At 45.2% G+C, this 13800-nt stretch overlaps 1 protein-coding gene and 1 non-coding gene across 2 annotated transcripts in view; both read right to left on the reverse strand.

Moving 5' to 3' along the window:
* Positions 1–3014: 3014 nt before the first annotated feature.
* LOC106586950 (unconventional myosin-X) overlaps positions 3015–13800 on the reverse strand; it is a 265626-nt gene continuing 254840 nt past the window's right edge. Inside the window, exons 40-41 of the mRNA XM_082969251.1 lie at positions 13121–13312; positions 3015–8040 (exon numbers count right to left, since the gene is read on the reverse strand). Coding sequence (XP_082825377.1) covers positions 7936–8040; positions 13121–13312 — 297 coding nt within the window. The 3' untranslated portion in view covers positions 3015–7935. The remainder of the gene's footprint in view (positions 8041–13120; positions 13313–13800) is intronic.
* Positions 11246–11319, reverse strand: trnat-ugu (transfer RNA threonine (anticodon UGU)). The gene has a single exon. It is a non-coding gene; the product is annotated as a tRNA-Thr (tRNA).

Here is a 13800-nt window from a genome sequence, read left to right on the forward strand (position 1 = left end):
TGTGTTCCTAGCTGAGCTCCTTAGGGCTGTGTTCCTAGCTGAGCTCCTTAGGGCTGTGTTCCTAGCTGAGCTCCTTAGGGCTGTGTTGCTAGCTGAGCTCCTTAGGGCTGTGTTGCTAGCTGAGCTCCTTAGGGCTGTGTTTCTAGCTGTGTTCCTAGCTGAGCTCCTTAGGGCTGTGTTCCTAGCTGAGCTCCTTAGGGCTGTGTTCCTAGCTGAGCTCCTTAGGGCTGTGTTCCTAGCTGAGCTCCTTAGGGCTGTGTTCCTAGCTGAGCTCCTTAGGGCTGTGTTCCTAGCTGAGCTCCTTAGGGCTGTGTTCCTAGCTGAGCTCCTTAGGGCTGTGTTCCTAGCTGAGCTCCTTAGGGCTGTGTTCCTAGCTGAGCTCCTTAGGGCTGTGTTCCTAGCTGTGTTCCTAGCTGAGCTCCTTAGGGCTGTGTTCCTAGCTGAGCTCCTTAGGGCTGTGTTCCTAGCTGAGCTCCTTAGGGCTGTGTTGCTAGCTGTGTTCCTAGCTGAGCTCCTTAGGGCTGTGTTCCTAGCTGTGTTCCTAGCTGAGCTCCTTAGGGCTGTGTTCCTAGCTGAGCTCCTTAGGGCTGTGTTCCTAGCTGTGTTCCTTGCTGAGCTCCTTAGGGCTGTGATCCTAGCTGAGCTCCTTAGGGCTGTGTTCCTAGCTGAGCTCCTTAGGGCTGTGTTCCTAGCTGTGTTCCTAGCTGAGCTCCTTAGGGCTGTGTTGCTAGCTGAGCTCCTTAGGGCTGTGTTGCTAGCTGTGTTCCTTAGGGCTGTGTTGCTAGCTGTGTTCCTAGCTGAGCTCCTTAGGGCTGTGTTCCTAGCTGAGCTCCTTAGGGCTGTGTTCCTAGCTGAGCTCCTTAGGGCTGTGTTGCTAGCTGAGCTCCTTAGGGCTGTGTTCCTAGCTGTGTTCCTAGCTGAGCTCCTTAGGGCTGTGTTCCTAGCTGAGCTCCTTAGGGCTGTGTTGCTAGCTGAGCTCCTTAGGGCTGTGTTTCTAGCTGTGTTCCTAGCTGAGCTCCTTAGGGCTGTGTTCCTAGCTGAGCTCCTTAGGGCTGTGTTCCTAGCTGAGCTCCTTAGGGCTGTGTTCCTAGCTGAGCTCCTTAGGGCTGTGTTCCTAGCTGAGCTCCTTAGGGCTGTGTTCCTAGCTGTGTTCCTAGCTGAGCTCCTTAGGGCTGTGTTCCTAGCTGAGCTCCTTAGGGCTGTGTTGCTAGCTGAGCTCCTTAGGGCTGTGTTCCTAGCTGTTTTCCTAGCTGAGCTCCTTAGGGCTGTGTTGCTAGCTGTGTTCCTAGCTGAGCTCCTTAGGGCTGTGTTCCTAGCTGAGCTCCTTAGGGCTGTGTTCCTAGCTGTGTTCCAAGCTGAGCTCCTTAGGGCTGTGTTGCTAGCTGTGTTCCTAGCTGAGCTCCTTAGGGCTGTGTTCCTAGCTGAGCTCCTTAGGGCTGTGTTGCTAGCTGAGCTCCTTAGGGCTGAGTTCCTAGCTGAGCTCCTTAGGGCTGTGTTGCTAGCTGAGCTCCTTAGGGCTGTGTTCCTAGCTGTGTTCCTAGCTGAGCTCCTTAGGGCTGTGTTCCTAGCTGAGCTCCTTAGGGCTGTGTTCCTAGCTGAGCTCCTTAGGGCTGTGTTCCTAGCTGAGCTCCTTAGGGCTGTGTTCCTAGCTGAGCTCCTTAGGGCTGTGTTCCTAGCTGAGCTCCTTAGGGCTGTGTTGCTAGCTGTGTTCCTAGCTGAGCTCCTTAGGGCTGTGTTCCTAGCTGAGCTCCTTAGGGCTGTGTTCCTAGCTGAGCACCTTAGGGCTGTGTTCCTAGCTGTGTTCCTAGCTGAGCTCCTTAGGGCTGTGTTCCTAGCTGAGCTCCTTAGGGCTGTGTTCCTAGCTGAGCTCCTTAGGGCTGTGTTGCTAGCTGTGTTCCTAGCTGAGCTCCTTAGGGCTGTGTTGCTAGCTGTGTTCCTAGCTGAGCTCCTTAGGGCTGTGTTCCTAGCTGTTTTCCTAGCTGAGCTCCTTAGGGCTGTGTTCCTAGCTGAGCTCCTTAGGGCTGTGTTCCTAGCTGTGTTCCTAGCTGAGCTCCTTAGGGCTGTGTTCCTAGCTGAGCTCCTTAGGGCTGTGTTGCTAACTGCGTTCCTAGCTGAGCTCCTTAGGGCTGTGTTCCTAGCTGTGTTCCTAGCTGAGCTCCTTAGGGCTGTGTTGCTAGCTGAGCTCCTTAGTGCTGTGTTCCTAGCTGAGCTCCTTAGGGCTGTGTTGCTAGCTGAGCTCCTTAGGGCTGTGTTGCTAGCTGTGTTCCTAGCTGAGCTTCTTAGGGCTGTGTTCCTAGCTGTGTTCCTAGCTGAGCTCCTTAGGGCTGTGTTCCTAGCTGTGTTCCTAGCTGAGCTCCTTAGGGCTGTGTTCCTAGCTGAGCTCCTTAGGGCTGTGTTGCTAGCTGTGTTCCTAGCTGAGCTCCTTAGGGCTGTGTTCCTAGCTGAGCTCCTTAGGGCTGTGTTGCTAGCTGAGCTCCTTAGGGCTGTGTTGCTAGCTGTGTTGCTAGCTGAGCTCCTTAGGGCTGTGTTGCTAGCTGTGTTCCTAGCTGAGCTCCTTAGGGCTGTGTTGCTAGCTGAGCTCCTTAGGGCTGTGTTGCTAGCTGAGCTCCTTAGGGCTGTGTTGCTAGCTGTGTTGCTAGCTGAGCTCCTTAGGGCTGTGTTGCTAGCTGTGTTGCTAGCTGAGCTCCTTAGGGCTGTGTTCCTAGCTGAGCTCCTTAGGGCTGTGTTCCTAGCTGAGCTCCTTAGGGCTGTGTTGCTTGGTTGCATGGATTTTCTAGTGATGTCAGAGTGGCTTTTTGCTTCTTTTTGTGTGAAATATTAGCTACCTGCAAAGTATCTGTATTATACATTTTCTGAAGAAGCTACATTTTCAAAAAAGGCAGGATTTTGTGTAAGATGTAGCTACATTAGTTTCAAAGCTGTTTTTGTTATTCCAATGGCCAGAAACTGCTTTTGTGTCATAGTACTGCAGCTACATGTTGGTATCCAGACAACACTGTACGGACAACGCCAAACAGGTTATAAATACAATCATTTATTTAAGCATCTTGTAAATCCAGTTACAAAAAAAATTAAATAATAATCATTTCCAGATTGTTTCTCTTTCTCTCTCTCTCTCTCTCTCTCTCCAAATAAACAGAAATATGTCATAAGTACAGTATCGATCAACGGGAACATGCCAGTAGGTCTGGTGTGCTGCCGGCAGCTGGCCAGAAAAAACCAGACAGAGGGGGCATCCCTAATGGCACCCTATTCCCTATAGGTTCCAGTCTAAAGTAGTGCACTATATAAGGAATAGGGTGCCATAGGGCCCCTGGCCCCTGAACAAAAGTAGTGCACTATATAGGGAATAGGGTGCCAATTCAAGACGCACACACACAGAGAGAGCTGAGAAACAGCCTGTGTCTGCTTAAAGTCCTGACCCTCTCTTCCTGACTATTAGAATTACACACACACAGTAAAATACCCCACCCTCCCATTGTCTTCCATCAGATAGAGCGTGCTTTCCGACCTGCACTGATCCGTCTTGTATCTCGCAAAGGATCATGGGATAGATCAAAGGATCACGGGATAGATCAAAAGAAGTCCGGCTACAACGGTGCTGTCACGACGTTAGAACATATTACCCAGGAGACATCATCTGCTGAACCTCATTCCTGCCTCAGAACTGTCTGAATTCATCTATGTTAAAACCACAAATACAATAATGTTGATGTTGTTTTTTTTGGTGAGGAAGTCTTTAAGTCGCCCCATTTTACATCTAGCTAATGATTCTTGTGCTTCAAATGAGCAGTATTTCTGAAGTTTTGAACTATGGGCACGAAAGCCTACGTTTGTCCAACAGCTGAGCCAATCCCTGAAATCATCTTGACTGAAACGACACTGCTAACCAACCAGCTACCTTCTTAGTGCTGCACAAACAATGTTGAATCTTCCAACAAAAGCTAGTTAGCAAGCTACTGTAGCTAGTAGTGCTAATGCTTCCATTATTCTGAGTTTTCGTGAAGCAGTAGCCTCTCAGCTGACCCAACAATACGATCCGGGTGGAAACATGCTGATCTGTGGACTGATTTCTGTTATTAACAGCCACTTCCTATTCATCGTGGGGCTGCATGTCTACAACTTCAGGGTCATTTAAACAGGCTAAGCAAGCTTTTTAATGTCAGTGACGGAAGAGCTAGCTGACTAGCTAGCTAGCTAGCTACAACGGATAGCAACATGGCTGATCAAGTCACTGCCTGGCGAGCAACGTCCTGGAATTTGTGCAGAAGGTAACCCCCTGGTTTGTTTTTATTTTCCTCACAATTGCAAACTATTAAATCACTGTCACAACGTTTGAAATAATTTAGCTAGCTAAGTTATTCTGCCTATTTCATGGAGAATCATATGAGAGCGCTGTGATGTTTAAAAAAAAAAAAAAAAATTAAAATAAGGGACTATGTTTTAATTTGTTGAATCGACCCGGTTTGAGGTACGAGCGCCGCGGAGGAATGACGCCATCTGACGTGAGACAATGTCACCCTCCCTCCTATCATGACCAAAATAACAATCCATCCTTCAGTAACAGAGGTACCAAGCAATATCCTGCTCGTCTCATCAAAACACCACGCTCTCATTAAAACTACAGTTTCAGTCACAATCATTACAAAGACACACACACACACACACACCAAAAAAAAAAATTATAATAATAATGATTTTCATAATAAAAAATATAACAGTTTAAATTATTTAAAATACTGGAGACTAAATTCTATAATCATGGTTTACAGAAATAAGCACATGTTTATATTAACCACAGCCTTTAGTGTAATTAAACATCCTACATGTAGTAGTAGGAAGAAGCAACGGACTATATATTGGTTTGTTCTAGTCATATATATATATATATTGGTTTGTTCTAGTCATATATATATATATATATATATATATTGGTTTGTTCTAGTCATATATATATATATATATATATATATTGGTTTGTTCTAGTCATATATAAAAGGCAAGTGTCGTTTCACCAGATTTGAAACCATAAGGTTTAAACCCTGCTTCTCAGGCACTGGGTAGAATGGCAGCCTTGACCACCTGTGTTATAACTGGTTATAACCACCAAGTTATTAACCCTGACATACACTTGTTGGGGGGACGCCATTCCTGAAAGGCAAAACTATTACTACTCCCAGTCCAAAGTAGATGAATAACAACATGGATGGAAGCAGTGAAACTATTACTACTCCCAGTCCAAAGTAGATGAATAACAACATGGATGGAAGCAGTGAAACTATTACTACTCCCAGTCCAAAGTAGATGAATAACAACATGGATGGAAGCAGTGAAACTATTACTACTCCCAGTCCAAAGTAGATGAATAACAACATGGATGGAAGCAGTGAAACTATTACTACTCCCAGTCCAAAGTAGATGAAAAACAACATGGATGGAAGCAGTGAAACTATTACTACTCCCAGTCCAAAGTAGATGAAAAACAACATGGATGGAAGCAGTGAAACTATTACTACTCCCAGTCCAAAGTAGATGAAAAACAACATGGATGGAAGCAGTGAAACTATTACTACTCCCAGTCCAAAGTAGATGAAAAACAACATGGATGGAAGCAGTGAAACTATTACTACTCCCAGTCCAAAGTAGATGAAAAACAACATGGATGGAAGCAGTGAAACTATTACTACTCCCAGTCCAAAGTAGATGAAAAACAACATGGATGGAAGCAGTGAAACTATTACTACTCCCAGTCCAAAGTAGATGAATAACAACATGGATGGAAGCAGTGAAACTATTTAAGGCATTAAAATATAAAGAGGTTCAACTCCTTGGGTCTGTGGTCTGAAATTGGACTCATATTGCTCATGAAACCCCGAGGGGGAAGTCTACAAACCTTATTCCCCTATTCTGTGGCAATAGAGTAGCTACTAAACAGAGTATTGTAATGAGTAACGACTGCCCTGAGGATCAATAATGATCACATCGTATATCCTTAGATAGACAAATCACTTCTTCTCATTAGAAATATAGAACGGTACAGTTGTGTGCATCAACAACTCATTTGCAACGTCAAAATAAGTCCCAACTGGGGAGCTGTAGTCAGGTAGGGCTTGACCTCTCAGTCCATCTAAATCTCATGCCATTGGAAAGGTATTTGAAATGCTCAAACTCGACGCAAATAAAAAAGGACATCTGATGTGACGCGATACTTTGATCGGTTCGTACCATCGATAAGGTGATGTAAATAATGGCAGAAAAAAAAAAAAAAAATGGTCGGTCATCCACTCTTGTCGACAGCTAGAGAAAAGTGTTAGACATTTTAATTATACACATTCTAGAATGTTCTGTTTAAATAGATGTGGTGAAGAGGCCAATGGAATGCAGACAGGGCGGAGGGATTGATAGGACGACGCTGGATTGGTGCACATTTAAACAAATCTGATCGGACAAAGTGGACCTTTGTCAAATCCGTCGTGATTGACGTATTGCAGTAGGCTCACAATGTGGTAATTTAAGTCCGATTTGGATATATTTGGCTGTTTTCACTGCATACATTTTAGAAGTTGTCCCTTTTCAGATTTAGAAGAAGTGACTGCTAAATGCTAACTCCCATTCGTATAAGCTGGTAGCATAGCTAGCATACAGAAATTGGTAGTGGTAGTCAAAGTAGTTTTCAACTTTAACTCAGTTGATTGGTGACGATGAAATGAACATGAACTGGGGTTGACATCCATACAAGCATTATACTCCGATTTCTACCTCAACACAGTGTGAAACAAGAGTCTAAACGCAGGCTAATGTTGCTGGGGGGCAATGAGGAGAATCGGGATCTTTCCCCCACACGTTTCCATGGCATTTCCATTGTTTTGGTCGAGTTCCATTGACCTCTTTACCACATATATATGCAATGAGAGACACACTACGATTCTAAGAATCTTCTAGATGAGATTCCTTGTTGTCGACGGAGGTGAACAAGTTATTGAGTAGCTGATTAACAGCCTTCAGTTATCCAGACATCTGGGTTGAGGAGAACAGTCCCTCTTGTCTTCATTGAATTTTTGTCTTGTAGTGTTAGCCTTTTAGCCTGTTAGCCTGGGGCGGCAGGAAGCCAACTGGGCTGTGTCCTGTCCTGTTAGACTTTTAGCCTGTTAGCCTGGGGCGGCAGGAAGCCAACTGGGCTGTGTCCTGTCCTATCCTGTTAGCCTTTTAGCCTGTTAGCCTGGGGCGGTGGAAAGTCAATTGGGCTGTGTCCTGTCCTGTTAGACTTTTAGCCTGTTAGCCTGGGGCGGCAGGAAGCCAACTGGGCTGTGTCCTGTCCTATCCTGTTAGCCTTTTAGCCTGTTAGCCTGGGGCGGCAGGAAGCCAACTGGGCTGTGTCCTGTCCTATCCTGTTAGCCTTTTAGCCTGTTAGCCTGGGGCGGTGGAAAGTCAATTGGGCTGTGTCCTGTCCTGTTAGACTTTTAGCCTGTTAGCCTGGGGCGGTGGAAAGTCAACTGGGATGTGTCTGTCCTGTTAGCCTTTTAGCCTGTTAGCCTGGGGCGGTGGGAAGCCAACTGGGATGTGTCCTGTAATGTTAGCCTTTTAGCCTGTTAGCCTGGGGCGGTGGGAAGTCAACTGGGATGTGTCCTGTCCTATCCTGTTAGACTTTTAGCCTGTTAGCCTGGGGCGGTGGGAAGCCAACTGGGCATTGTCCTGTTCTGTCCTGTTAGCCTGTTAGCCTGGAGCGGTGGGAGCCAACTAGGCTGTGTCCTGTCCTGTTAGCCTGTGGCGGGGGAAGCCAGCTGGGCTGTGTCCTGTCCTATCCTGTTAGCTTGTTAGCCTTTTAGCCTGTTAGCCTGTGGCAGTGGGAAGTCAACTGGTCTGTGTCCTGTCCTGTTAGCCTGTTAGCCCAGGGCGGTGGGAAGCCAGCTGGGCTGTGTCCTGTCCTGTCCCTAATCACCTGACCCAGTTGGTTCCGTAGCTGGAAACAGATCTGACACTGCACCTCTTCTTCACTATCATGTTGATGTAGGCTTTCATGATCTTGGTGATCTCTCCAACCTGAAACAATACAGAGGATACAGTTTTAACAGCAGGGAAAACGGCGTACACAGACGCCCATTATCAGCAACCATCACTCCTGTGTTCCAATGGCACTTCGTTGTGTTAGCTAATCCAAGTTTATCATTTAAAAAAAGGCTAATTGATCATTAGAAAACCCTTTTTCGATTATGTTAGCACAGCTGAAAACTGTTGTCCTGCTTAAAGAAGCAATAAAACTGGCCTTCTTTAGACTAGTTGAGTATCTGGAGCATCAACATTTGTGGGTTCAATTACAGGCTTAAAATGGCCAGAAACAAAGATCTTTCTTCTGAAACTCGTCAGTCTACTCTTGTTCTCAGAAATGAAGGCTATTCCATGTGAGAAATTTCCAAGAAACTGAAGATCTTGTACAACGCTGTGTACTACTCCCTTCACAGAACAGCGCAAACTGGCTCTAACCAGAATAGAAAGAGGAGTGGGAGGCCCCGGTGCACAACTGGGCGACTCCGGGATGCTGACCTTCTAGGCAGACTTGCAAAGAAAAAGCCATATCTCAGACTGGCCAATAAAAAGAAAAGATTAAGATGGGCAAAAGAACACAGACACTGGACAGAGGAACTCTGCCTAGAAGACCAGCATCCCGGAGTCGCCTCTTCACTGTTGATGTTGAGACTGGTGTTTTGCGGGTACTATTTAATGAAGCTGCCAGTTGAGGACTTGTGAGGTGTCTGTTTCTCAAACTAGACACTCTAATGTACTTGTCCTCTTGCTCAGTTGTGCACCGATCTTTGTTTCTGGCCATTTTGAGCCTGTAATCAAACCCACAAATGCTGATGCTCCAGATACTCAACTAGTCTAAAGAAGGCCAGTTTTATTGCTTCTTTAATCAGACAACAGTTTTCAGCTGTGAATGGTTTGTCCTCTGACAAATCAATTGTAAATTTCGGTGTTCCTCAAGGTTCCGTTTTAGGACCACTATTGTTTTCACTATATATTTTACCTCTTGGGGATGTCATTCGAAAACATAATGTTAAATTTCACTGCTATGCGGACGACACACAGCTGTACATTTCAATGAAACATGGTGAAGCCCCAAAATTGCCCTCGCTAGAAGCCTGTGTTTCAGACATAAAGAAGTGGATGGCTGCAAACTTTCTACTTTTAAACTCGGACAAAACAGAGATGCTTGTTCTAGGTCCTAAGAAACAAAGAGATCTTCTGTTGAATCTGACAATTAATCTGGATGGTTGTACAGTCATCTCAAATAAAACTGTGAAGGACCTCGGCGTTACTCTGGACCCTGATCTCTCTTTTGAAGAACATATCAAGACTATTTCAAGGACAGCTTTTTTCCATCTACGTAACATTGCAAAAATCAGAAACTTTCTGTCCAAAAATGACGCAGAAAAATTAATCCATGCTTTTGTTACTTCTAGGCTGGACTACTGCAATGCTCTACTTTCCGGCTACCCGGATAAAGCACTAAACAAACTTCAGTTAGTGCTAAATACAGCTGCTAGAATCCTGACTAGAACCCAAAAATTTGATCATATTACTCCAGTGCTAGCCTCCCTACACTGGCTTCCTGTTAAGGCAAGGGCTGATTTCAAGGTTTTACTGCTAATCTACAAAGCATTACATGGGCTTGCTCCTACCTATCTTTCCGATTTGGTCCTGCCGTACATACCTACACGTACGCTACGGTCACAAGACGCAGGCCTCCTAATTATCCCTAGAATTTCTAAGCAAACGGCTGGAGGTAGGGCTTTCTCCTATAGAGCTCCATTTTTATGGAATGGTCTGCCTACCAATGTGAGAGATGCAGACTCAGTCTCAACCTTTAAATCTTTACTGAAGACTTATCTCTTCAGTAGGTCCTATGATTAAGTATAGTCTGGCCCAGGAGTGTGAAGGTGAACGGAAAGGCTGGAGCAACGAACCGCCCTTGCTGTCTCTGCCTTGCCGGTTCCCCTCTTTCCACTGGGATTCTCTGCCTCTAACCCTTTTACAGGGGCTGAGTCACTGGCTTACTGGTGTTCTTCCATGCCGTCCATGGGAGGGGTGCGTCACTTGAGTGGGTTGAGTCACTGACGTGGTCTTCCTGTCTGGGTTGGCGCCCCCCCTTGGGTTGTGCCATGGCGGAGATCGTTGTGGGCTATATTCGGCCTTGTCTTAGGACGGTAAGTTGGTGGTTGGAGACATCCCTCTAGTGGTGTGGGGGCTGTGCTTTGGCAAAGTGGGTGGGGTTATATCCTGCCTGTTTGGCCCTGTCCGGGGGTATCATCGGATGGGGCCACAGTGTCTTCTGATCCCTCCTGTCTCAGCCTCCAGTATTTATGCTGCAGTAGTTTATGTGTCGGGGGGCTAGGGTCAGTCTGTTACATCTGGAGTATTTCTCTTGTCTTATCCGGTGTCCTGTGTGAATTTAAATATGCTCTCTCTAATTCTCTCTTTCTGTCTTTCTCTCGGAGGACCTGAGCCCTAGGACCATGCCTCAGGACTACCTGGTATGATGACTCCTTGCTGTCCCCAGTCCACCTGGCCGTGCTGCTGCTCCAGTTTCAACTGTTCTGCCTGCGGCTATGGAACCCTGACCTGTTCACCGGACGTGCTTGTTGCACCCTCGACAACTACTATGATTATTATTATTTGACCATGCTGGTCATTTATGAACATTTTAACATTTTAACATCTTGACCATGTTCTGTTATAATATCCACCCTGCACAGCCAGAAGAGGACTGGCCACCCCTCATAGCCTGGTTCCTCTCTAGGTTTCTTCCTAGGTTTTTGGCCTTTCTAGGGAGTTTTTCCTAGGGAGTTTTTCCTAGCCACCGTGCTTCTTTCACATGCATTGCTTGCTGTTTGGGGTTTTAGGCTGGGTTTCTGTACAGCACTTTGAGATATCAGCTGATGTACGAAGGGCTATATAAATACATTTGATTTGATTTGATTTGCTAACATAATTGCAAAAGGGTTTTCTAATGATCAATTAGCCTTTTTAAAATGATCAACTTGGATTAGCTAACACAACGTGCCATTGGAACACAGGAGTGATGGTTGCTGATAATGGGCCTCTGTACGCCTACGTAGATATTCTATTAAAAATCAGCCGTTTCCAGCTACATTTTTTACATTTACATTTTAGTCATTTAGCAGACGCTCTTATCCAGAGCGACTTACAGTAGTGAATACATACATTTCATTAATTTTTTCTCCATACTGGTCCCCCGTGGGAATCGAACCCACAACCCTGGCGTTACAAACACCATGCTCTACCAACTGAGCCACACGGGACAATAGTTATTTACAACACTAACAATGTCGACACTGTATTTCCAATCAATTTGATGTCATTTTAATGAACAAAACATTTGCTTTTCTTTCAAAAACAAGGACATTTCTAAGTGACCGCCAAACTTTTGAACGGTAGTGTATGTGTTTAGAAGCATCATAACAGCCAAAAAAGGCCTTGTTGGTGGGCGTCCTGAAAGGCTAGCCTGGGGTACCAGTATATTTGCTATCATGTCAACTCCCTGTCATTCATTGTCTTGCCAAACATGGTGGCATGAGCATAAACAGACCAGTGACCAGGCTACGGGTCATTTATAATCTGGTGTTATAAACAGACCAGGCTACTGGTCATTTATAATCTGGTGTTATAAACAGACCAGGCTACTGGTCATTTATAATCTGGTGTTATAAACAGACCAGGCTACTGGTCATTTATAATCTGGTGTTATAAACAGACCTGGGACCAGGCTACTGGTCATTCATAATCTGGTGTTATAAACAGACCAGGCTACTGGTCATTTATAATCTGGGGTTATAAACAGACCTGGGACCAGGCTACTGGTCATTTATAATCTGGTGTTATAAACAGACCAGGCTACTGGTCATTTATAATCTGGTGTTATAAACAGACCTGGCTACTGGTCATTTATAATCTGGTGTTATAAACAGACCTGGCTACTGGTCATTTATAATCTGGTGTTATAAACAGACCAGGCTACTGGTCATTTATAATCTGGTGTTATAAACAGACCAGGCTACTGGTCATTTATAATCTGGTGTTATAAACAGACCTGGGACCAGGCTACTGGTCATTTATAATCTGGGGTTATAAACAGACCTGGGACCAGGCTACTGGTCATTTATAATCTGGGGTTATAAACAGACCAGGCTACTGGTCATTTATAATCTGGTGTTATAAACAGACCAGGCTACTGGTCATTTATAATCTGGTGTTATAAACAGACCAGGCTACTGGTCATTTATAATCTGGTGTTATAAACAGACCAGGCTACTGGTCATTTATAATCTGGTGTTATAAACAGACCAGCCTACTGGTCATTTATAATCTGGTGTTATAAACAGACCAGGCTACTGGTCATTTATAATCTGGTGTTATAAACAGACCTGGGACCAGGCTACTGGTCATTTATAATCTGGGGTTATAAACAGACCTGGGACCAGGCTACTGGTCATTTATAATCTGGGGTTATAAACAGACCAGGCTACTGGTCATTTATAATCTGGTGTTATAAACAGACCAGGCTACTGGTCATTTATAATCTGGTGTTATAAACAGACCAGGCTACTGGTCATTTATAATCTGGTGTTATAAACAGACCAGGCTACTGGTCATTTATAATCTGGTGTTATAAACAGACCAGGCTACTGGTCATTTATAATCTGGTGTTATAAACAGACCTGGGACCAGGCTACTGGTCATTTATAATCTGGGGTTATAAACAGACCTGGGACCAGGCTACTGGTCATTTATAATCTGGGGTTATAAACAGACCAGGCTACTGGTCATTTATAATCTGGTGTTATAAACAGACCAGGCTACTGGTCATTTATAATCTGGTGTTATAAACAGACCAGGCTACTGGTCATTTATAATCTGGTGTTATAAACAGACCAGGCTACTGGTCATTTATAATCTGGTGTTATAAACAGACCAGCCTACTGGTCATTTATAATCTGGTGTTATAAACAGACCAGGCTACTGGTCATTTATAATCTGGTGTTATAAACAGACCTGGGACCAGGCTAGTACTTCTATAATGTTGTATTATGGTGTAATACTGTACCAGAGGCGTCTCAAAGAACATCTCTCTGTCGTCCACGGTGATTTTATAAGTAGTGGCCTGGGGAGCTCCGAAGAAGATGATGTGTTCGTAGGGGAAGGTCTCCAGAGGTTTGGGTTCTCCTCTCTTGTAGACTGAAACGTTCTCTGCACTCACACTGAGCCACAGGTCGTGAGGAAAGCCTCCTTCTTTACACTGAGGAGACAGAGACATACAGCAGGTCAGATACAAAGTTAAAGGAATGAATCAAATACCCTAGCCCTGTTCACCACAGTATCATCCCTAGCCCTGTTCACCACAGTATCATCCCTAGCCCTGTTCACCACAGTATCATCCCTAGCCCTGTTCACCACAGTATCATCCCTAGCCCTATTCACCACAGTATCATCTCTAGCTCTGTTCACCACAGTATCATCCCTAGCCCTATTCACCACAGTATCATCTCTAGCCCTGTTCACCACAGTATCATCCCTAGCCCTGTTCACCACAGACAGTATCATCCCTAGCCCTATTCACCACAGTATCATCCCTAGCCCTGTTCACCACAGTATCATCCCTAGCCCTATTCACCACAGTATCATCTCTAGCCCTGTTCACCACAGACAGTATCATCCCTAGCCCTATTCACCACAGTATCATCCCTAGCCCTATTCACCACAGACAGTATCATCCCTAGCCCTGTT

The sequence above is a fragment of the Salmo salar genome, chromosome 25 (assembly GCF_965601325.2).
Source record: "Salmo salar chromosome 25, fSalSal1, whole genome shotgun sequence".
Lineage (NCBI taxonomy): Eukaryota > Metazoa > Chordata > Actinopteri > Salmoniformes > Salmonidae > Salmo > Salmo salar.